This window comes from Rhinoraja longicauda, chromosome 9 (genome assembly GCF_053455715.1).
Source record: "Rhinoraja longicauda isolate Sanriku21f chromosome 9, sRhiLon1.1, whole genome shotgun sequence".
NCBI lineage: Eukaryota > Metazoa > Chordata > Chondrichthyes > Rajiformes > Arhynchobatidae > Rhinoraja > Rhinoraja longicauda.
In genome coordinates, this window is record NC_135961.1 from 1,489,385 (window position 1) to 1,512,762 (window position 23,378).

Here is a 23,378-nt window from a genome sequence, read left to right on the forward strand (position 1 = left end):
GAGCTGGGTGGAGATACAGGCAGTGACAGGGTGCTGGGGAGAGGGTGGGTGCGGGGAGCTGGGTGGAGATACAGGCAGTGACAGGGTGCTGGGGAGAGGGTGGGTGCGGGGAGCTGGGTGGAGATACAGGCAGTGACAGGGTGCTGGGGAGAGGGTGGGTGCGGGGAGCTGGGTGGAGATACAGGCAGTGACTCCGTGCTGGGGAGAGGTGTGACTGATCTGATTCTCCTCCTCCGGCAGACCCCACCACTGCTGCTGCCTGGAGATGATGCGGAGGCTGGTGTGGGGGCAGGTGCTGCTCGCTCTGCTCCCACTATGGGCTGCAACATCTGGCCAGCTGCAGGACTGCTTGGAACACAGCAAGTGCCTCGAACTGCCAGTGCCAAAAATGATGGTAAGTCAAACCAAGCCAATGCCTCTCCTGTGAGGATTGGAGGAACCAATGTGTTTCCTCTCCACTGCCTGCTCTTGCATTGAGGTGCAGTTGAGGGGCATTGAATCAGGCCCTTCGGCCCACCATGTCTTACCTTCCAGCACTTGTCCCATTGGCTTCTGTGGCCTGGTGATTGGTGGTTAACCAAGCTGCGAGAGCATCTGCCTCCAATTCTCCTCTTCTTTTTTTACAAATAGAGAATAGGTGCAGGGGGAGGCCATTCGGCCCTTCGAGCCAGCACCACCATTCAATGTGATCGTGCCTGATCATCCACAATCAATACCCCGTTCCTGCCTTCTCCCCATACCCCCTGACTCCGCTATCATTAAGAGCTCTATCTAGCTCTCTCTTGAAAGCATCCAGTGAATTGGCCTCCACTGCCTTCTGAGGCAGAGAATTCCACAGATTGACAACTCTCTGAGTGAAAGAGTTTTTCCTCATCTCCGTTCTAAATGGCCTTCCCCCATTTTCTTAGACTGTGGCCCCTTGTTCTGGACTCCCCCAACATTGGGAACGTGTTTCCTGTCTCTAATGTGTCCAATCCCTTAATAATCTTAGTGTAAGAAAATAACTGCAAATGCTAGTACATCTCTCCTGAGATGCTGCCTGACCTGCTGAGTTACTCCAGCATTTTGTGAATAAATACCTTAATAATCTTATATGTTTCAATAAGATCCCCTCTCATCCTTCTAAATTCCAGTGTATACAAGCCTAGTCGCTCCAGTCTTTCAACATATTCCCACCATTCCGGGAATTAACCTAGTGAACCTATGCTGCACTCCCTCAATAGCAAGAATGTCCTTCCTCAAATCTGAAGACCAAAACTGCACACAATACTCCAGGTGCGGTCTCACTAGGGCCCTGTACAACTGCAGAAGGATCTCTTTGCTCCTATACTCAAATCCTCTTGTCATGAAGGCCAACATGCCATTAGCTTTCTTCACTGCCTGCTGTACCTTAAGTGACTGATGAACAAGGACACCAAGATCTCTTTGTACTTCTGAATTTCTGAATAAAATACTTTTATTCAGAAAACAAATACATACATAGAGTAGTAACATGCACTGCGTTTCAGATTCTGACCACCCTCTCAGCTAACACACCTGCTAACATATAAACGCTCTGGCCCTCTCCCAAAGCCCACGCCCTCTGGCTTTAGACACCTCTGTTATGGGAAATGTTTCCCACTCTCTCAGCACAAGAGACTGCAGCATACGCTGGCACCTGGAGCACAACATAAACCACTGGAGCACAACATAAACCAGTGGGTCAGGCAACATCTGCAGTGGGAAATAGATGGATAGCAGGTGGGGACCCTGCATTTGGACTGAAATCCTAGCCTTCCTTCTGCCTCTACAGATGCTGCTCCACCTGCTGAGTTTATTACTCATTATTTACCCTATACGTGTCCCTTTTTAGACCTTAATCAGGTTCCCCCTCAGACTCCATTCTGTCGAAAAGCTACGTGGTCTTAGATTAGTTTAACAGTCAGCAAAAAGACTATACTTGTTTACAATCAAAGCCGGCCACAGTGTACAGATGCAGGATGCAGTCTCTCCTCACAAGGGAACTGCTCCTTCCCAGGCAATAGAGAGTCATAGAGTGATACAGTGTGGAAACAGGCCCTTCATAGAGTCACAGAGTGATACAGTGTGGAAACAGGCCCTTCATAGAGTCACAGAGTGATACAGTGTGGAAACAGGCCCTTCGGCCCAACTTGCCCACACCGGCCAACAATGTCCCAGCTACCCTAGTCCCGCTTGCCTGCGCTTGGTCCATATCCCTCCAAACCTGTCCTATCCATGTACCTGTCCATCTGTTTCTTAAACGATGGGATAGTCCCAGCCTCAACTACCTCCTCCGGCAGCTCGTTCCATTTCACCCACCACCCTCTGTGTGAAAAAGTTACCCCTCGGATTCCTACTAAATCTTTTTCCCTTCACCTTGAACCTGTGTCCTCTGGTCCTCGATTCCCCCACTCTGGGTAAAAGACTCTGTGCATCGACCCCATCTATTCCTCTCATGAGTTTGTACACCCCTATAAGATCTCCCCTCATCCTCCTGCGCTCCATGGAATAGAGACCCAGCCTACTCAACCTCTCCCTGTAGCTCACACCCTCTAGTCCTGGCAACATCCTGGTAAAGTATCCCGGTGAATTTTCTCTGCACCCTCTCTAGCAAAATCACATCCTTCCGACAGGGTGGTCACAGAATGGCAAACGGCACTCCAGTTTCAGCCAAAACCAATGTTTATAAAGTTATACCAAGTTCTATGCCATGGCTAACAAAGACAAGAATCCTATATGCCTTCCTCACCTCCCACGATCAGATCTATGGATTTGGACATTGGGGCCCATCTGTCACTGAATACTCCCTAGGGTCATGGATGTGAGCAGCGTTGTAGAACCACACATTCGGCCCAACATTCTGTATCTCCCCCAGGCCTCATCTCTTCTTTGCCATTTGTCCATGGTCCTCAAATCCCTTATCTCCCTCCACCATGAATGTTCTCATCAACCAGCTTGACGTTTCGTTTATTGTTACGTGTTACAGTGAAAAGTTTTCATTTGTTGCGAGCTGTCCTGTCAGTGGAGAAACTATATATAATTATGATCAAGTCGCCACCGTGTACAGATAACGGCAATAGCGTTTAGTGCAAGATAAAGTCCAGAAACGTCAGACTGAAGACAGTCCGAGGGTCTCCAGTGAGGTAGATGGGAGGTCAGGACCGCTCTCTAGTTGGTGAGAGGACGGTTCAGTTGCCTGATAACAGCTGGAAAGAAACTGTCCCTGAATCTGGAGGTGTGCGTTTTCACACTTCTGTACCTCTTGCCTGATGGGAGAGGTGAGAAGAGGGAGTGACCGGGGTGAGACTGGTCCTTGGTTATGCTGCTGGCCTTGCCGAGGCAGCGTGAGGTGTAGAGGGAGTCAATGATAGGGAGGTTGGTTTGCGTGATGGTCTGGGCTGCGTTCACAATTCGCCGCAATTTCTTGTGTATACAGATTAGCCAGAAAAAGTAGCATACCAGAGGACTGGGAGAAATTCAGAGTCCAGCAGAGGAGGACAAAGGGCTTAATTAGGAAAGGGAAAATAGATTATGAGGGAAAACTGGCAAGGAACATAAAAACAGACTGCAAAAGCTTTTATAGATATGTCAAGAGAAAAAGATTAGTTAAGGCAAATGTAGGTCCCTTGCAGTCGGAAACAGGTGAATTGATCATAGGGAACAAGGAGATGGCAGACCAATTGAACAAATACTTTGGTTCTGTCTTCACTAAGGAAGACATAAACCATCTGCCGGAAATAGCGGGGGACCGGGGGTCTAAAGAGATGGAGGAACTGAGGGAAATCCAGGTTAGTCGGGAAGTGGTGTTAGGTAAATTAAATGGATTAAAGGCAGATAAATCCCCAGGACCAGATAGGCTGCATCCCAGAGTGCTTAAGGAAGTAGCCTCAGAAATAGTGGATGCATTAGTGATAATTTTTCAAAACTCTTTAGATTCTGGAGTAGTTCCTGAGGACTGGAGGGTAGCTAATGTAACCCCACTTTTTAAAAAGGGAGGGAGAGAGAAAACGGGGAATTATAGACCAGTTAGCCTAACATCGGTAGTGGGGAAAATGCTAGAGTCAGTTATTAAACATGTGATAGCATCACATTTGGAAAGTGGTGAAATCATCAGACAAAGTCAGCATGGATTTACCAGAGGCAAATCATGTCTGACGAATCTTATAGAATTTTTCGAGGATGTAACTAGTAGAGTGGATAAGGGAGAACCAGTCGATGTGTTATATCTGGACTTTCAGAAGGCCTTCGACAAGGTCCCACATAGGAGATTGGTGTACAAACTTAAATGGTAAATGGTAGGGAATTGAGGAATGCAGTGGAACAGAGGGATCTGGGAATAACTGTGCATTGTTCCCTGAAGGTGGAATCTCATGTGGATAGGGTGGTGAAGAAGGCGTTTGGTATGCTTGCCTTTATAAATCAGAGCATCGAGTATAGAAGTTGGGATGTAATGTTGAAATTGTATAGGGCATTGGTGAGGCCGAATCTGGAGTATGATGTGAAGTTCTGGTCGCCAAATTATAGGAAGGATGTCGACAAAATGGAGAGGGTACAGAGGAGATTTACTAGAATGTTGCCTGGGTTTCAGCACTTAGGCTACAGAGAGAGGTTGAACAGGTTGGGTCTTTATTCTTTGGAGCGTAGAAGGTTGAGGGGGGACTTGATAAAGGTTTTTTAAATTTTGAGAGGGACGGACAGAGTTGACGTGGGTAGGCTTTTCCCTTTGAGAGTGGGGAAGATTCCAACAAGGGGACATAGCTTCAGAATTGAGGGACAAAGGTTTAGGGGTAACATGAGGGGGAACTTCTTTACTCAGAGGGTTGTGGCTGTATGGAATGGGCTTCCGGTGGAAGTGGTGGAGGCTGGCTCGATTTTATTATTTAAGAGTAAATTGGATAGGTATATGGATAGGAGGGGATTAGAGGGTTATGGTCTGAGTGCAGGTAGATGAGATTAGGTCAGGGAGAATGGTCGGCGTGGACTGGTAGGGCCGGACAGGCCTGTTTCCATGCTGTAGTTGTTATATGTTATATGTTATATGTTAAAGCACACGGTATTGAGGGTTCAGTGTTGAGGTGGATAGAAAATTGGTTGGCGGACAGGAAGCAAAGAGTAGGAATAAACGGGTCCTTTTCGGAATGGAAGGCATTGACTAGTGGGGTACCGCAAGGCTCAGTGCTGGGACCCCAGTTATTTACAGTGTATATTAATGATTTGGACGAGGGAATTGAATGCAACATCTCTAAGTTTGCGGATGACACGAAGCTGGGTGGCAGTGTTAGCTGTGAGGAGGATGCTAGGAGGCTGCAGAGTGACTTGGATAGATTAGGCGAGTGGGCAAATGCATGGCTGATGCAATATAATGTGGATAAATGTGAGGTTATCCACTTTGGCGGCAAGAACAGGAAAGCAGAGTATTACCTGAATGGTGGCCGATTGGGAGAAGGGGAGATGCAACGTGACCTGGGTGTCATAGTGCACCAGTCATTGAAAGCAAGCGTGCAGGTGCAGCAGGCAGTGAAGAAAGCGAATGGTATGTTGGCATTCATAGCAAGAGGATTTGAGTATAGGAGCAGGGAGGTTCTGCTGCAGTTGTACAGGGCCTTGGTGAGACCGCACCTGGAGTACTGTGTGCAGTTTTGGTCTCCTAACCTGAGGAAAGATGTTCTTGCCTTAGAGGGAGTACAGAGAAGGTTCACCAGATTGATCCCTGGGATGGCGGGACTTTCATATGAGGAAAGACTAGATAGACTGGGCTTGTACTCGCTGGAATTTAGAAGACTGAGGGGGGATCTTATAGAAACATATAAAATTCTTAAGGGGTTGGAGAGGCTAGATGCGGGAAGATTGTTCCCGATGTTGGGGGAGTCCAGAACCAGGGGTCACAGCTTAAGGATAAGGGGGAAGTCTTTTAGGACCGAGATGAGAAAACATTTCTTCACACAGAGAGTGGTGAGTCTGTGGAATTCTCTGCCACAGAAGGTAGTTGAGGCCAGTTCATTGGCTATATTTAAGAGGGAGTTAGATGTGGCCCTTTTTGCTAAAGGGATCAGGGGGTATGGAGAGAAGGCAGGTACAGGCTACTGAGCTGAATGATCAGCCATGATCATATTGAATGGCGGTGCAGGCTCGAAGGGCCGAATGGCCTACTCCTGCACCTATTTTCTATGTTTCTATGTCTTACTTCAATTAGTTCTTCCCGAGTCCAGCACGTTTCATGATCAGGTTTAATTTCATGTCATTGCTCTCCCCACCTGACCAAATGATCACTGCCAGCAAGAGCCAATGACTGTCTCCCTCGCTCTTAACACAGCCACTCTTAGTGCAGGAAAGAACTGCAGATGTTGGTTTAAATCGAAGGTAGACACAAAATGCTGGAATAACTCAGCAGAGTCCAAAGAAGGGTCTCGACCCGAAATGTCACCCATTCCTTCTCTCCAGAGATACTGCCTGACCTGCTGAGTTACTCCAGCATTTTGTGTCTGCCACTCTTTGTGTCATCTGTGAATTTATTATTCACACAACCGATACACATCCCCAGGCTTGCACCTCACAGAGTATCTTTATTCTACCCACCCCCTTCCCTGCAACCTTTCTCACTTCTGATGAAGAGTCTCTGACCTGAACATTAACTCTGTTTCTTTCTCCGCAGATACTGCCTGACCTGCCGATTTTTTTCCCCGTGTTTTCTGTTTTTATTTCAGATTTCCAGCATCTGCAGTTAGAACATCTGCAGTTAGAACATAGGGTAGAACAGCATAGGAACAGGTCCTATGGCCCACAAAGTCTGTACCCAACATGATGTCAAGATGAACTCTTATCTGCCTACACGTGATCCATGTTGGCACGGTGGCGCAGCGGTAGAGTTGCTGCCTCACATCGCCAGAAACCCGGGTTCCATCCCCACTACGGGCGCTGTCTGTACGGAGGTTGTACGTTCTCCCCGTGACCTGCGTGGGTTTTCTCCGGGTGCTCCGGTTTCCTCCCACACTCCAAAGACGTGTGGGTTTGCAGGTTAATTTGCTTGGTATAAATGTAAATTGTCCCTAGTGTGTGTAGGGTAGTGTTAGTGTCTGAGTACGTGTCTGAGTCCACTGGTCGGCACGGACTCGGTGGGCCGAAGGGCCTGTTTCTGCATTGTGTCTCTAAACTAAAAATATCCTTGACAACAATACTAGTGGTTGATAGTAGTGCTTCTTTTATTGTCACGTGTGTTCATTGTTAACAGAGTGGAATTTTTTTCCTTACAAGCAGCCCAGTCGAGTACCACAAACCCCCAATCCCAGGTTGGACAGAGCACAGGTATAGCGTACTGGGTAACATGCAGGAGGAACCATGTCCTGGTGCCATGCTCAGAGTCCACGCTCTCACCTGTAGCAGGCAAGCCCCAGGCTGCTGCTGTCCTCCAGCTATCTCCTGCCTTGGACCTCTCCTCACTCGTCCTTTCTAACATAGAAACATAGACAATAGCACCATTCTGCCCCTCGAGCCTGTACGCACCGCCATTCACTGTGATCATGGCTGATCATCCACAATCAGTACCCCACTCCTGCCCTCGCCCCACACCCCCTGACTCCGCTATCCCCTAGAGCTTCATCCAACTCTCACATGGTCACATGGTCATAAGGAATAGGTGCAGAACTAGACCACGCGGCCCATCAAATCTACTCCACCATTCAATCATGACTGATCCATCTCTCCCTCCCAATCCCACTCTCCCGCCTACACCCCACAAACTCTGACACCCGCACCAATCAAGAATCTATCCATCCCTGGCTCATAAACATCCACTGACTTCGCCTCCTCAGCCTTGCGTGGCAAACAATTCCACAGATTCACCACCCTCCGACTAAATACATTTCTCCTTAGCTTCTTCTTTGGAGCTCTTAGGGCTAGCGGAATCGAGGGGAATGTGGAGGAGGAGGCAGGAATGCGGTACTGACTGGGATGTTCTTTTGGGAAGGAGATGAGGAGAGATGTATTTAGTCAGAGGGTGGTGAATCTGTGGAATCTGTGTTCCCCAGGGCTGGCTCCCACAGCCGAGCACAAGGGCACAATAGGTCATTCCCACGTTCCCCCTCCTCTCCTGCCAGCCTCGCTCCTTGCCCTGTCGTTCCTGTCTCCATCCTCTGGTGTGTGGCAGATGAGCAGGGGCAGGCTCAGCAGCCTGCTCCTTCCAGGCCGGTGATAAACAGGGGGCCGGCTTGGCAACTCCCTCCCGCGTGACTCCCTCCCGCAAGCTGCGATCCGTCCGGTGTTCAGTTTGGCCACGCGGTCCCCGCTACGATCCCGAAGCTGCGATCCGCTGGACCTTCCGTGAGACCACGGGGACCGGCTCAGTGGGCTCGCCCTGAAGCCACTGACCTGGAGTTCTGCCGCGGACTGGCTCGACGGCCTTCCCCCGAAGCCGCGATCTCCGACCACGAATCCGGCCACGGGAACCCGCTGTCCATCCGGCCACTCGTGGGGCACAGCCTTCTTCTTAAATATTTACAAATACTTTATTCCAAAAACAAAAACAAAAATACAACGTAGTAACGCCATCAAACCAAAAGCCGTCCGTATCGGCAGTTCACAAACAAGACAGTTATCAGACTAAAATCCCGCCAACTTTGTCAACAATACATTCGACCCCCCGCGGTGACCAGCGTTCACGGAAGGCCCCCAGTGTCCCCGTGGACACCGCGTGTGCGTGTTCCCTCTCCAGAGGCAAGCGGGCACGGATGTAAACTCGATAGAGGGGCGGGCAGCCGAGCCTTGTGCGGCCGTCGACTGCCCGCTGCCTGGACCCGCGGATGGCCATCTTGGCCAGGCCCAGGAGCAGACCGACAGGGAGACCCCCTTCCCCCCTCCCTTCCCCCCTCCCTCCCCCCCCCCCCCCCCCCCCCCGCCTGTACCAGGTGCCCAAATATCAGGAGCATGGGGCTAAAATGGAGCCAAAACTTGAGGAGCAGCCCCTTCAGATACTGAACAGAGGCTGCAACCTCACGCACTGTAAATACAAACTGTACACGGTCTCCTCCTCCCCACAGAAGTGACAGGCGGCAGACGAGTCTGTCAACCGGCTCAAGTACCTGTTGCAGGCCACGACTCTGTGCAACACTCTCCACCCCAGGTCCCCGATGTCTTCCCATTCCCTACATGTCCATATGCCTGTTCAAAAGTCTCTTTAACACCACTGTCGTGTCTGCCTCCACCACCAGCCCCAGCAGCCCCACTGCCTCCACCACCAGCAGCCCCACTGCCTCCACCACCAGCAGCACCACTGCCTCCACCACCAGCCCCACTGCCTCCACCACCAGCCCCAGCAGCCCCACTGCCTCCACCACCAGCCCCAGCAGCCCCACTGCCTCCACCACCAGCCCCAGCAGCCCCACTGCCTCCACCACCAGCCCCAGCAGCCCCACTGCCTCCACCACCAGCAGCACCACTGCCTCCACTACCAGCAGCACCACTGCCTCCACCACCAGCCCCAGCAGCCCCACTGCCTCCACCACCAGCCCCAGCAGCCCCACTGCCTCCACCACCAGCCCCAGCAGCCCCACTGCCTCCACCACCAGCCCCAGCAGCTCCACTGCCTCCACCACCAGCCCCAGCAGCCCCACTGCCTCCACCACCAGCCCCAGTACCTCCACCACCAGCCCCAGCAGCCCCACTGCCTCCACCACCAGCCCCAGCAGCCCCACTGCCTCCACCACCAGTCCCAGCAGCCCCACTGCCTCCACCACCAGCCCCACCAGACCCACTGCCTCCACCACCAGCCCCACTGCCTCCACCACCAGCCCCAGCAGCTCCACTGCCTCCACCACCAGCCCCAGCAGCCCCACTGCCTCCACCACCAGCCCCAGCAGCCCCACTGCCTCCACCACCAGCCCAGCAGCACCACCCTCTTGTGTTGTGCCTCTCACCTTAAATCTATGCTCTCTGCTATTTGATTTTTCCATCATGGGAAACAGGTTCTGACTGTCTACCCGATCTATGCCTCTTATGATGTTATATTCCTCTCTCGGGTCTCCCCACAACCTCCAGCGATCCAGTGAAAACAATCCCAGTCTGTCCAACCTCTCTCTCCCTGTGGCTAATGCCCCCCTAATCCAGGCATCATTCTGGTTACCCTCCTCTGCACCCTGTCCAAAGCCCCCACATCCTTGCTGTAATGGGATGGCCACAACTGTACCCAATACTCCACATACAGCCTGACCAGAGTCTGACACAGCTGCTGCAGCACCACATCCTCACTCACTCTGACACTCAATGCCCCGACCTATGAAAGCAAGCGTGCTGTACGCCTTCTCCACCCACCCACCCACCCACCACTCTGTCTACTTGTGTTGCTGCTTTCAGGGAGTTGTGGACTTGGACCCCAAGATCCCTCTGGACATCAATGCCGTTAGGGGTCATTTCATCAATGCATTCAGTATACATTGTCCCCTGACATTGACCTCCCAAAGTGCACCCACACACACACACCCGCTTGGGTTCAGCTCCATGTGCCATTTCTCTGCTCATTTCTATGCCTGGTCTATATCCCACTGAATACTGCCTCCCTCACAATCAGCCACCCCAACAACATTGGTGTAATCTGCAAGTTTACTAACCAACCCATTTACAGAGACCACAGCACAGATCCCTGCAGAACCCCACTGGTCACAGACCTCCAGCCTCAATGTTATACTTGCAACACAACCCTCTGACTTCTATGGGTAAGCTAGTTCACAATCCAAACGACCAAGTCATTGTTAATCCCGTGCATCTTAATCTTCTGGATCAGTCCACCAAATGCCTCACTGAAATCAATGTAGATAACATCCACTGGACTACACGCATCGATCACCTCCTCAAATCATTCGATCAAGTTAGTGAGATGCAGCCATGTACAAAGCCATGCTGACTGTCCCCTAATTGGGACATGCTGACTGTTCCGAGTGGAGTAACAGGCGTAGAGTTCCGAGTGGAGTGCCGCAAGGCTCGGTGTTGGGGCCGCAACTGTTTACCATATATATTGATTTGGAGGAGGGAATTAGAAGTAACACTAGCAAGTTTGCGGATGACACAAAGCTGGGTGGCAGTGTGAACTCTGAAGAGGATGTTAGGAGGTTGCAGGGTGACCTGGACAGGTTGAGTGAGTGGGCAGATGCGTGGCAGATGTAGTATAATGTAGATAAATGTGAGGTTATCCACTTTGGCGGCAAAAATAAGGAGGCAGATTATTATCTCAATGGCTTCAGGTTAGGTAAGGGGGAAGTGCAGCGAGACCTGGGTGTCCTTGTACACCAGTCATTGAAAGTTGGCGTGCAGGTACAGCAGGCAGTGAAGGAAGCTAATGGCATGTTGGTCTTCATAACGAGAGGATTTCAGTATAGGAGTAAAGAGGTTCTTCTGCAGTTGTATAGGGCCCTGGTAAGACCACATCTGGAGTATTGTGTACAGTTTTGGTCTCCTAATTTGAGGAAGGACATCCTTGTAATTGAGGCAGTGCAGCGTAGGTTCACAAGATTACTCCCCGGGATGGCGGGACTGTCATATGAGGAAAGATTGAAAAGACTAGGCTTGTATTCACTGGAGTTTAGAAGGATGAGAGGGGATCTTATAGAAACATATAAAATTATAAAAGGACTGGACAAGCTAGATGCAGGAAACATGTTCCCAATGTTGGGCGAGTCCAGAACCAGGGGCCACAGTCTTAGAATAAAGGAGAGGCCATTTAAAACTGAGGTGAGAAGCAACTTTTTCACCCAGAGTTGTGAATTTGTGGAATTCTCTGCCACAGAGGGCAGTGGAAGCCAAATCACTGGATGGATTTAAGAGAGAGTTAGATAGAGCTCTAGGGGCTAGTGGAATCAAGGGATATGGGGAGAAGGCAGGCACGGGTTATTGATTGTGGACAATCAGCCATGATCACAATGAATGGCGGTGCTGGCTCGAAGGGCTGAGTGGCCTCCTCCTGCACCTATTTCTATGTGTTATGTTTCTATGTAATTAAACCATTCGCATCCTAATGGGAGTAAATCCTGTCCCATGGAATCCTCTCCAAATGCTTCCCTAAGCAGTGATTGGAGGATCACTGCTCTATAATTGCCTGGATTCTCTCTTCCCTTCTGAATGTTGTTCCTCTTCCCTTCTGAAATAGAGGAACAACATTGGCTAATCTGCAGTTCTCACCTGTGGCGTGGGAAGATGCAAAGATCTTCATTGAGACACCTGCAATCTCATCTCTTGCCCCTCTCAATAATGTGTTAGCATTCATAGCAAGAGGATTTGAGTATAGGAGCAGGGAGGTTCTGCTGCAGTTGTACAGGGCCTTGGTGAGACCGCACCTGGAGTATTGTGTACAGTTTTGGTCTCCTAATCTGAGGAAAGACATTCTTGCCATAGAGGGAGTACAGAGAAGGTTCACCAGATTGATCCCTGGGATGGCAGGACTTTCATATGAAGAAAGACTGGATAGACTAGGCTTATACTCGCTGGAATTTAGAAGACTGAGGGGGGATCTTATTGAAACATATAAAATTCTTAAGGGGTTGGAGAGGCTGGATGCGGGAAGATTGTTCCCGATGTTGGGGAAGTCCAGAACCAGGGGTCACAGCTTAAGGATAAGGGGGAAGTCTTTTAGGACCGAGATGAGAAAACATTTCTTCACACAGAGAGTGGTGAGTCTGTGGAATTCTCTGCCACAGAAGGTAGTTGAGGCCAGTTCGTTGGCTATATTTAAGAGGGAGTTAGATGTGGCCCTTGTGGCTAAAGGGATCAGGGGGGTATGGAGAGAAGGCAGGTACAGGTTACTGAGCTGGATGATCAGCCATGATCATATTGAATGGCGGTGCAGGCCCGAAGGGCCGAATGGCCTACTCCTGCACCTATTTTCTATGTTTCTAAGTCCCATCAGGTCCTGGGGATTTATCCACTTTAATAATGCTCTTCAAGAGCTCCTCCTCCTTAATGTCAACCTGCCCTTGTGCATTAGTGATCTCCACACTGCTCCCACTGTCCTCATGTCCCTGCTCCTTTGTGAAAACAGAAGCAAAACACTAGTTTAGTGCCTATATCCCCGGACTCCAAGGACTAATTCACTCCTTTATCCATCAGCGGTTCTTCCTTCTCCCTGGTTACACTCTTGTTTTTAATATATAGGTATAAAAAGCTGTGGGATTTTCTTTAATCTGACTTGCCAGAGCCACTTGGTGGCCTCTTTAGGTCCTTCTAAACACCTGCTTGAGTTATTTCCTCCTTTCTCTATATTCCTCAAAGGGTCTGTCTGATTCCATCCTCTTACTAATTGCACAAGATATCTTTGCTCCTGCACGCGGGAACATTTGGACATTTACATGAATAGGAAAGGTTTTGAGGGTTTGGGCCAAACATGGGAAATGGTACTAGTTTAGATGGGGCACCTTGGTCGGCATTGACTCAAATTCTCACACAATGAAGGCCAACACAGCGTTTTGCTGAGGTTGTGATGGAACTACAGAGATAAAAGTTACCTTTCAATCCACTTGTTTGCAGGAATGTCTTGAAACCTGCAGAGCAGACACGACTTTGGAATCCCCGATCTATCCCGGCAACAGCTACCTGCAGCCGATTGAAGAGAACATCAGGAACTATGTCATGGGTCATTTCCGCTGGAGCAAGTTTGGGAAGAAAAGAGGCAACAGCACAGGATTTGTGGGCAGCAAGCGAGAGGGTGAGAGGGCCAGGGCTTTGGTGGTACAGATCCCAACCACAGAGCCCGAAGCTCCCGAGGTGCAGAGTGAGGATATGGCCAGGCAGTTTCCTAAGCTGAATTATAAAAGGTCCTACTCGATAGAACATTTCCGCTGGGGGAAGCCAATGGGCAAGAAGAGGAGGCCCATCAAAGTCTACCCAAATAACGAGTTAGCTGCCAACATGGGATCAGATCTCAAGCGTGAGGAGTCCGTGGACTACCCGGCAGAGATGTCGGATTTAGGGGATGCAGAGATGCAGGGGGATGATGCGAAGAAAGATGGGAAGGATTACAAAATGAACCACTTCAGGTGGGGCAGGGGACCGAAGGGTAGCGGGCAGGGCTGGGGGCCTGAACCCCTGAGGTTCGGAACCCTGGAGGACATACTGCAGGAAGGTACGGAGAGTGACCTGCCCGAGGAAGAGGTGAAGAAAGATGGGAAGGATTACAAAATGAACCACTTCAGGTGGGGCAGGGGACCGAAGGGTAGCGGGCAGGGCTGGGGGCCTGAACCTCTGCAGTTCGGAACCCTGGAGGACATACTGCAGGAAGGTACGGAGAGGGACCTGCCCGAGGAAGAGGTGAAGAAAGACGGGAAGGATTACAAGTTCGGACACTTCAGGTGGAGTGCCCCACTCAAAGGCAAGCGCTACGGAGGCTTCATGAAGTCCTGGGACCAGAGGGGTCACAAGCCTCTGCTGGCCCTCTTCAGAAACGTCATCATCAAGGATGGTCGCGACCCCAAAGCTCAGAGCCAATGGAAGGATGAAGCTCAATAGGAAAGCTAGATGTAAGAGAGCTAGGAGCTGCCGACAATCCATTAGAGCAATCAATAAGGAGTGTGTCTTTCAGTCAGAACCCGTCTGTGGCAGTTTCCCTGGATCAATTAATCAATGAATCAATTAGTGTTGTAACCGGGCGTTCAGCGCTCGCTGGACCAGACTGAGCTGTACATTATGCAAATGCATCCGAGAAGTAAATTTTTTTTGCAAATGGTCACAGACTTCACGGTGTCTGCTTACCCGTTTGGTTCGAAACAGTGGTGTGAAATACTTTAACAGCATTAAAGCATGAGGAAACGGCAGAGTGGGCCATGATCTGCCTGCCCCAGCCTCACTCACTGCCTCTCATGTCAGACCTCCATTGCCCTGGATTCCTTGCACTCGCTCTCCCACAGCCCAAACACAGCAAGACAGCAGCAGAGGCAGATATTCAGCAATCCCCATTCACTGGAGAGAATCCACACTTCACTCATCTCCTTCCCCACGGTGAAACACTCACTGATCCGTCGTCCAACCCATCAACTGATCCATGTGCTCCACCCGCTGATCCGACCAGCCCACCCACCCGTTATACACTTGCTGATCCGTGTCCAACACTCAACCATCTGTGTGCTTTACAACCCAATCCGTGTCCACACTCACTGATCCGTGTCACACTCACTGATCCATGTCACACTCACTGATCTGTGCCACACTCACTGATTCATGTCACACTCACTGATCCGTGTCACACACACTCACTGATCCGTGTCACACACTCACTGATCCGTGTCACACACTCACTGATCCGTGTCACACTCACTGATCCGTGTAACACACTCACTGATCCGTGTCCACACTCACTGATCCATGTCACACTCACCGATCCATGCCACACTCACTGATCCGTGTCACTCACTGATCCGTGTCCCGCACACTCCTGATCTGTGTCACACACTCACTGATCCATGTCACACACTCACTGGTCCGTGTCCCACACACTCACTGATCTGTGTCACATTCACTAATCCATGTCACACTCACTGATCCGTGTCCCGCACACTCACTGATCCGTGTCCCGCACACTCACTGATCCATGTCCCACACACTCCTGATCCATGTCCTCTCTCCAGTCAGGTCCTGGCTCCCATCCGTGGCTCAGAAGTGAAGTGCGGGAATCTCAAGCTTGACCCCCTGAAACATTGTAACAAAATTAGGCCATTCAGACTAATGAGTTGCTCTGCCACTCGATCATGGCTAGTTAATTTCCCTCTCAACCCTATTCCCTTGCCTTCTCCTTGTAACCTTTGATACCAGGGGACTCATCCATGCTTGCATAAGTGTGCAAGTGTGTTATTTTACATGTGTGCATGTTTGCGGGCACTTGGCGTGTGAATTTTAGTGTATGTGCCGGTTCTTGCATGTTTGTATGTTCATTAAATTACTATTAAAAACACAAAGTACTTATGCTATAAAACTAGGATAAGCGCTGAAGCATTGCCTCCCTGGTGCCAGGATCCAGGATGTCACGGACAGAGTGCAGAAAATCCTCAAGGGCGAAGGTGAACAGCGGGAAGTGGTAGTAGTGCATGTCGGCACAAACGACGTCGGAAAGAAGGGGATGAATATTCTGCAGCGTGACTTTAGAGAGCTCAGAAAAATGCTGAAAAGTGGGACCTCTAGGGTGGTATCTCCGGTTTGCGTCCAGTTCCTCGTGCTGGCGAGAGCAGGAACAGGGAGATACGGGATCTGAATGTGTGGCTGAGGAACTGGTGCAGGGGGCAGGGAGTTAAATTCTTAGACCACTGGGATCTGTTTTGGGGTAAGGGGGGATTGTACAAAAGGGACGGATTGCACCTTAACAGGTGGGGGACCAGCATTCTGGCAGGCAGGTTTGCCACTGCTACACGGGTGGGTTTACACTAAATAGTGGGGGGGGGGGAGGGGGGTCAAATGGGATAGTCAAGGATGGAGTTAAAGGGAAAGAGAGTAAAGGGATAGTTAATGACCCCAGAATTAACGGGAAAGAAAGCTCACAAAGGGATGGGAGAGTGTGGCCAAGTGTTATAGGGATCGATGTGAAAGGTGAGATGAGTAAGGAATTAAAAATATTGTATATGAATGCGCGAAGTATAAGAAGTAAAGTAGATGAGCTTGAGGCTCAGTTAGAGGTTGGTAGATATGACATTGTGGGGATTACAGAGACGTGGCTGCAGGAGGATCAGGCCCAGGAAGTTAATATTCAGGGTTATACATTCTATAGAAAGGACATATAGTATAAGAAAATAACTGCAGATGCTGGTACAAATCGATTTATTCACAAAATGCTGGAGTAACTCAGCAGGTCAGGCAGCATCTCGGGAGAGAAGGAATGGGTGACGTTTCGGGTCGAGACCCTTCTTCAGACTGATGTCAGGGGGGCGGGACAAAGGAAGGATATAGGTGGAGACAGGAAGATAGAGGGAGATCTGGGAAGGAGGAGGGGAAGGGAGGGACAGAGGAGCTATCTAAAGTTGGAGAAGTCGACGTTCATACCACCGGGCTGCAAACTGCCGAGGCGAAATATGAGGTGCTGTTCCTCCAATTTCTGGTGGGCCTCACTATGGCACTGGAGGAGGCCCATGACAGAAAGGTCAGACTGGGAATGGGAGGGGGAGTTAAAGTGCTCGGCCACCGGGAGATCAGTTTTGTTAATGCGGAACAAGCGCAGGTGTTCAGCGAAGCGATCGGCGAGCCTGCGCTTGGTTTCGCCGATGTAAATAAGTTGGCATCTAGAGCAGCGGATGCAATAGATGAGGTTGGAGGAGGTGCAGGTGAACCTTTGTCTCACCTGGAAAAACTGTTTGGGTCCTTGGTTGGAGTTTAGGGGGGAGGTAAAGGGACAGGTGTTGCATCTTGTGCGGGTGCAGGGGAAAGTGCCCGGGGTTGGGGTGGTTTGGGTAGGAAGGGACGAGTGGACTAGGGAGTTACGGAGAGAACGGTCTCTGCAGAACGCAGAGAGGGGATGGGAAGATATGGCCAGTGGTGGGGTCCCGTTGTAGGTGACGGAAATGTTGGTGGATGATATGTTGGATCCGCTGGCTGGTGGGGTGGAAGGTGAGAACGAGGGGGATTCTGTCCTTGTTGCAAGTGGGGGGAGGGGGAGCAAGAGCGGAGCTGCGGGATGTAGAAGAGACCCTAGTGAGAGCCTCAACTATAATGGAGGGGAAGCCCCGTTTTCTGAAGAACGAGGACATCTCAGAAGCCCTAGTGTGAAACACCTCATCCCGGGCACAGATGCGGCGTAGACGGAGGAATTGGGAGTAGGGGATAGACTTTTTGCAGGGGACCGGGTGGGAAGAAGTGTAGTCCAGATAGCTGTGCGAGTCAGTGGGTTTATAGTAAATGTCCGTCACTAGTCTGTCTCCTGTGATGGAGATGGTGAGGTCCAGAAACGGGGGGGAGATGTCAGAGATAGTCCAGGTATATTTAAGGGCAGGAAGGAACAGGACAGGCAGGTGGGCAGAGGCGGTGGAGTAGCTCTGCTGGCGAGGGATGGAATTCAGTCCCTTGCGAGGGGCGACATAGGGACTGACGAGGTAGAGTCACTGTGGATTGAGTTGAGGAATTGTAAAGGCAAGAAGACACTAATTGGTGTTATCTACAGACCACCAAATAGTAGCCTGGATGTAGGGTGTAAGTTGCAGCAGGTGTTAAAGCTGGCATGTATGAAAGGTAATGCCACTGTGGTGATGGGGGATTTCAATATGCAGGTAGACTGGGAAAATCAGGTTGGTTCTGGACCTCAAGAAAGAGAGTTTGTAGAGTGCCTCCGAAATGGATTCTTAGAGCTGCTTCTAATGGAGCCTACCAGAGAAAAGGCAATTTTGGATTTTGTGTTGTCCAATGAACCAGATTTGATCAGAGAACTTCAGGTTTATGGAACCGCTTGGAGGTAGTGATCATATGATTAGTTTTAATCTGCAATTTGAGAAGGAGAAGGTTAAATCGGAAGTGTCAGTGTTGCAGTTGAACAAAGGGGACTATGAAGGCATGAGAAAGGAGCTGGCCAAGGTAGACTGGAAAGGGATCCTAGCAGGAATGACGGTGGAACAGCAATGTCAAGTCAAGTCAAGTCAAGTCAAATTTATTTGTCACATACACATACACGATGTGCAGTGAAATGAAAGTGGCAATGCCTGCGGGTTGTGCACAAAAAGAATTACAGTTACAGCATATAAATAAAGTTAATAAGTTACTATTAGTGTCGACAAAAATTTAGTCTCTGGGGTTATAAAAGTTGACTGTCCTGATGGCCTGTGGGAAGAAGCTCCATCTCATCCTCTCCGTTTTCACAGCGTGACAGCGGAGGCGTTTGCCTGATCGTAGCATCTGGAACAGTCCGTTACTGGGGTGGCAGGGGTCCCTCATGATCTTACTTGCTCTGGATCTGCACCTCCTGATGTATAGGTCCTGGAGGGGGACGAGTGTAGTTCCCATGGTGCGTTCTGCCGAACGCACTACTCTCTGCAGGGCCATCCTGTCCTGGGCAGAGCTGTTCCCAAACCAGACTGTAATGTTGCCGGACAGGATGCTCTCTACAGCCCCAGAGTAGAAGCAATGAAGGATCTTCAGAGACACTCTGAATTTCCTCAGTTATCTAAGGTGGTAAAGGCGCTGCTTAGCCTTACCCACCAGTGCGGCAATGTGCATTGCCCACGTCAGATCCTCTGCGATGCGGACTCCCAAGTATTTAAAACTGCTCACCCTATCCACAATCGACCCATTTATCTCCAGTGGCGTGTACGTCCTTGGATGTTTAGCCCTTCTGAAGTCCACAATCAGCTCCTTTGTTTTAGTGACATTCAAGAGGAGGCTATTGTCCTGACACCAGAGTGCCAGATCAGCCACCTCCTCCCGGTAGGCCTTCTCATCGTTGTTGGAGATCCGGCCCACCACCACAGTGTCATCAGCAAACTTGATGATGGAGTTTGAGCTGAACCTGGCCCCACAGTCATGTGTGTACAGGGAGTACAGTAGGGGGCTAAGGACGCAGCTCTGGGGGATCCTATGTTCAGGGTGAGGGAGCTAGATGTGTGTTCCCCCATCCTGACCACTTGGGGCCTGGCAGTGAGAAAGTCCAGGACCCAGGCACCCAGGCTAAGCCCCAGTTCCAGCAGCTGCTCAACCAGTCTGCTGGGGACTATTGTGTTGAATGCTGAACTAAAGTCAATGAACAGCATCCTCACATAGCCCCCCTGGCTGTCCAGATGAGAGAGAGCGGTGTGTAGAACCTGGGAGACCGCATCACCCGTGGACCTGTTCGGACGGTATGCGAACTGTAGTGGGTCCATGTTGCGAGGAAGGAGGGCGCAGATGTGCTTCTTGACTAGCCTCTTAAAGCATTTCATGACAACCGAGGTGAGGGCCACCGGTCGGTAGTCATTTAAACACGCTGGAGAGGCATTCTTTGGCACCGGTACAATGATGGATCTTTTGAAGCATGCAGGGATCACGGACTTTGCCAAGGAGAGGTTGAATATTGTGGTGAACACTGAAGCAAGCTGAGTAGCACAAGACTTTAGTACTCGCCCAGATATACCATCTGGGCCTCCAGCTTTCCTCGTGTTCACACACGTCAAAGCCCACCTCACCTCATGCTCGGACACCGAGAATGTGTGCACATCCCCGGCGGTGGATCCCCCTCCAGCCTCGCTAGCCAGCGCCCCTTCGGTGCTGTTTTTAGACGGCGAGCTGGTGGTGTTACCCGTCTCAAACCGTGCATAAAAAGAGTTCAGGTCATCAGCTAAGGAGGAGCCGGCACTTCCGGTTGAGGGGGTGCTGGACCTGTAGCTAGTTATAGTCCGTAGCCCCTGCCAAAGGCGCCTGGTGTCCTGCTGCTCCATCTGTGACTCCATCTTGTCCCGGTACCTCCTTTTTGCATCCTTCACTGCCCTTCGCAGTCGGTAGGACTCTCCCTTGTAGTCGTCCATGTTGCCGGATGCCAGGCCGGAGTTGTAAGCAGCGGTGCGAGCATTCAAGGCCACGCGAATAGACCTGTCCACCCAGGGTTTTTGGTTAGGGAAGATACTGACCCTTACCGTGGGGATGATGGTATCGGCTATTGTGGCAATGAAGTCCGTAACCGCTTCCGCAAACTCATTTACGTCTCTGGAACTTGCTTGGAACATGTTCCAGTCGACTTCGCTCAGTGCATCCTGCAGCATGGCCTCTGAATGGTCAGCCCACCGCTTTACGTCCCTCATCACTGTCGCTTCCCGTACTATCCGTTGTTTGTACTCCGGCAGCAGGAAAATGGCAGCGTGGTCAGATTTTCCAAAAGGAGGGAGAGAAACGGCCTTGTAGCCTTTCCTGAACGGCGTGTAGCAGTGGTCCAAAGTTCTTTCCCCCCTGGTGACACACGTGATGTGTTGGTAGAAGTTGGGCATGACCTTTTTGAGATTTCCCCTATTGAAGTCTCCAGCCACCAGCACAGCCCGCATCAGGGTTCTTGTTTTGGTGTTGACACAACACATCGTGTAGGGTCGACAGTGCCACGTCGGTGTCCGCATGCAGTGGGATATAGACGGCTGTGATGATCACCGAGCTGAACTCCCGGGGTAGGTAGAATGGTCGGCATGAGATAGTTAGATGTTCCAGGTCCGGCGAGCAGGAACGAGAAAGCGTCTTAATATTTCCAGGATTACACCAGTTATTATTGGTCAAGAAGCAGACTCCTCCGCCCTTGGATTTCCCGGATTCTTCCGTTCTGTCCGGCCGGAAAACGGTGAAAGACTCGGATGGGCAGATCACCTGGTCAGGCACCAGCGGGGTCAGCCATGTTTCAATCAGACAAAGGATGTTACAGTTCTTTATGTCCCTCTGGAATCTGATCCTTGCCCTCAGGTCATCCAGCTTGTTCTCCAGGGACTGGACGTTGGCCAGAAGTATGCTGGGCAGAGGTGGACGTAAGGCTTGGGTTCTCAGCCTGTTCCGAATCCCCCCTCGCTTCCCTGTTTTTTCCGACTTTCCCACTGACCTGCGCTCCCACTGCTGCTGCCGCGGTGCGCTCCTTTGATGATCTCTATCGGTATATCGGTGAGTAGTTTTCTGTTTAATAGTGCTCCGGTAGCGCTCGAGTTTAATTTTACAAGCGTTTCCCGGTCGTACATTGGTTAATGCTAAGTGCTAGCACACGCTAGCGCACTTAGGGATAATTTAAAAGTAAACATACCAGTTTAAAACGCACAGTTCCCGCAGAGCTACCACGACGGCGACTGGGCTGGACCGCGCCATCACGAATGGCAGGAATTTCTGGGCATAAGGAATGATCCTGTGAGACACAGGATCATTTCATTCCAAAGAGAAAGAAAGATTCTAAGGGGAGTAGGAGGCAACCGTGGCTCACAAGGGAAGTTAGGGATGGAATAAAACTGAAAGAAAAGATGTATAACACAGCAAAGAGCACCGGGAAGCTAGAGGATTGGGAAACTTTCATAGGACAACCAAAGGTAACAAAACGGGCAATACGGGCTGAAAAGATGAAGTACGAGGGGAAGCTGGCCAAGAATATAAAGGACAGTAAAAGCTTCTTTAGATATGTTAAGAGAAAAAGAGTAGCAAAGTCAAATGTGGGTCTCTTAAAGGCAGACATGGGTGAAATTATTATGGGTAACAAGGAAATGGCAGAAGAGTTGAACAGGTACTTCGGATCTGTCTTCACTAAGGAAGACACAATCTCCCAGATGTACTAGAGGACAGAGGATCTAGGGGGGTAGAGGAACTGAAAGAAATTTGCATTAGGCGAGAAATAGTATTGGGTAGACTAATGGGACTGAAGGATGATAAATCCCCTGGGCCTGATGGTCTGCATCCCAGGGTACTCAGGGAGGTGGCTCTAGAAATAGTGGACGCATTGGTGATCATTTTCCAATGTTCAATAGATTCAGGATCAGTTCCTGTGGATTGCAGGATAGCGAATGTTATCCCACTTTTCCAGAAAGGAGCGAGAGAGAAAACGGGGAATTACAGACCTGTACAAAAGTATGACCTGTACAAAAAGGACGGGTTGCATCTGAACCCGAGGGGAACCAATATCCTGGCGGGGAGATTTGCTAAAATAACTGCGGAGACTTTAAACTAGTACGGTTGGGGGGAGGGACTCAAACACAGATAGCTAATAGGCAGTGTGTGAGGCAGGAGGCAGAAAAGGGAAACACTCAGACCCAATATGTAGGAGAGAAAGAAGGGAAAAGAAATAAACTGAGAATAAGAAATGATGGGTCCCTTAAATGTGTATATTTTAATGCTAGGAGCATTGTAAGAAAGGTGGATGAGCTTAGAGCCTGGATTGACATCTGGAAGTATGATGTTGTGGCGATCAGTGAAACATGGTTGCAGGAGGGTTGCGATTGGCAATTAAATATTCCAGGATTTCATTGTTTCAGATGTGATAGAATCGGAGGGGCAAGAGGTGGGGGTGTTGCATTGCTTGTCAGGGAGGATATCACAGCAGTGCTTTGGCAGGACAGACTAGAAGGCTCGATTAAGGAGGCTGTTTGGGTGGAACTCAGAAATGAGAAAGGTTTAGCAACACTTATAGGGGTGTATTATAGACCGCCAAATAGGGAACGAGAATTGGAAGAGCAAATATGTAAGGAGATAGCAGATATTAGTAGTAAGCACAGAGTGGTGATTGTGGGTGATTTCAATTTTCTGTATATAGACTGGGAATCACATTCTGTTAAAGGGCTGGATGGTTTGGAGTTTGTAAAATGTGTGCAGGATAGTTTTTTGCAGCAATACGTAGAGGTGCCTACCAGAGAAGGGGCAGTGTTGGACCTCCTGTTAGGAAATGAGATGGGTCAGGTGACGGAGGTATGTGTTGAGGAGCACTTTGGGTCTAGTGATCATAATGCCATTAGTTTCAATATCAT

General features: G+C 50.1%; 1 protein-coding gene across 1 annotated transcript; it reads left to right on the forward strand.

Annotated features, from left to right (window-relative positions):
* Positions 1 to 265: 265 nt before the first annotated feature.
* On the forward strand, positions 266 to 14,526 carry pomca (proopiomelanocortin a). Its single transcript, XM_078405749.1, has 3 exons — positions 266 to 394; positions 13,504 to 14,068; positions 14,210 to 14,526. Exons 1-3 carry the CDS (start codon positions 266 to 268, stop codon positions 14,479 to 14,481), a joined length of 966 nt encoding a protein of 321 aa, XP_078261875.1. The 3' UTR covers positions 14,482 to 14,526.
* The last annotated feature ends 8,852 nt before the right edge of the window (positions 14,527 to 23,378 follow it).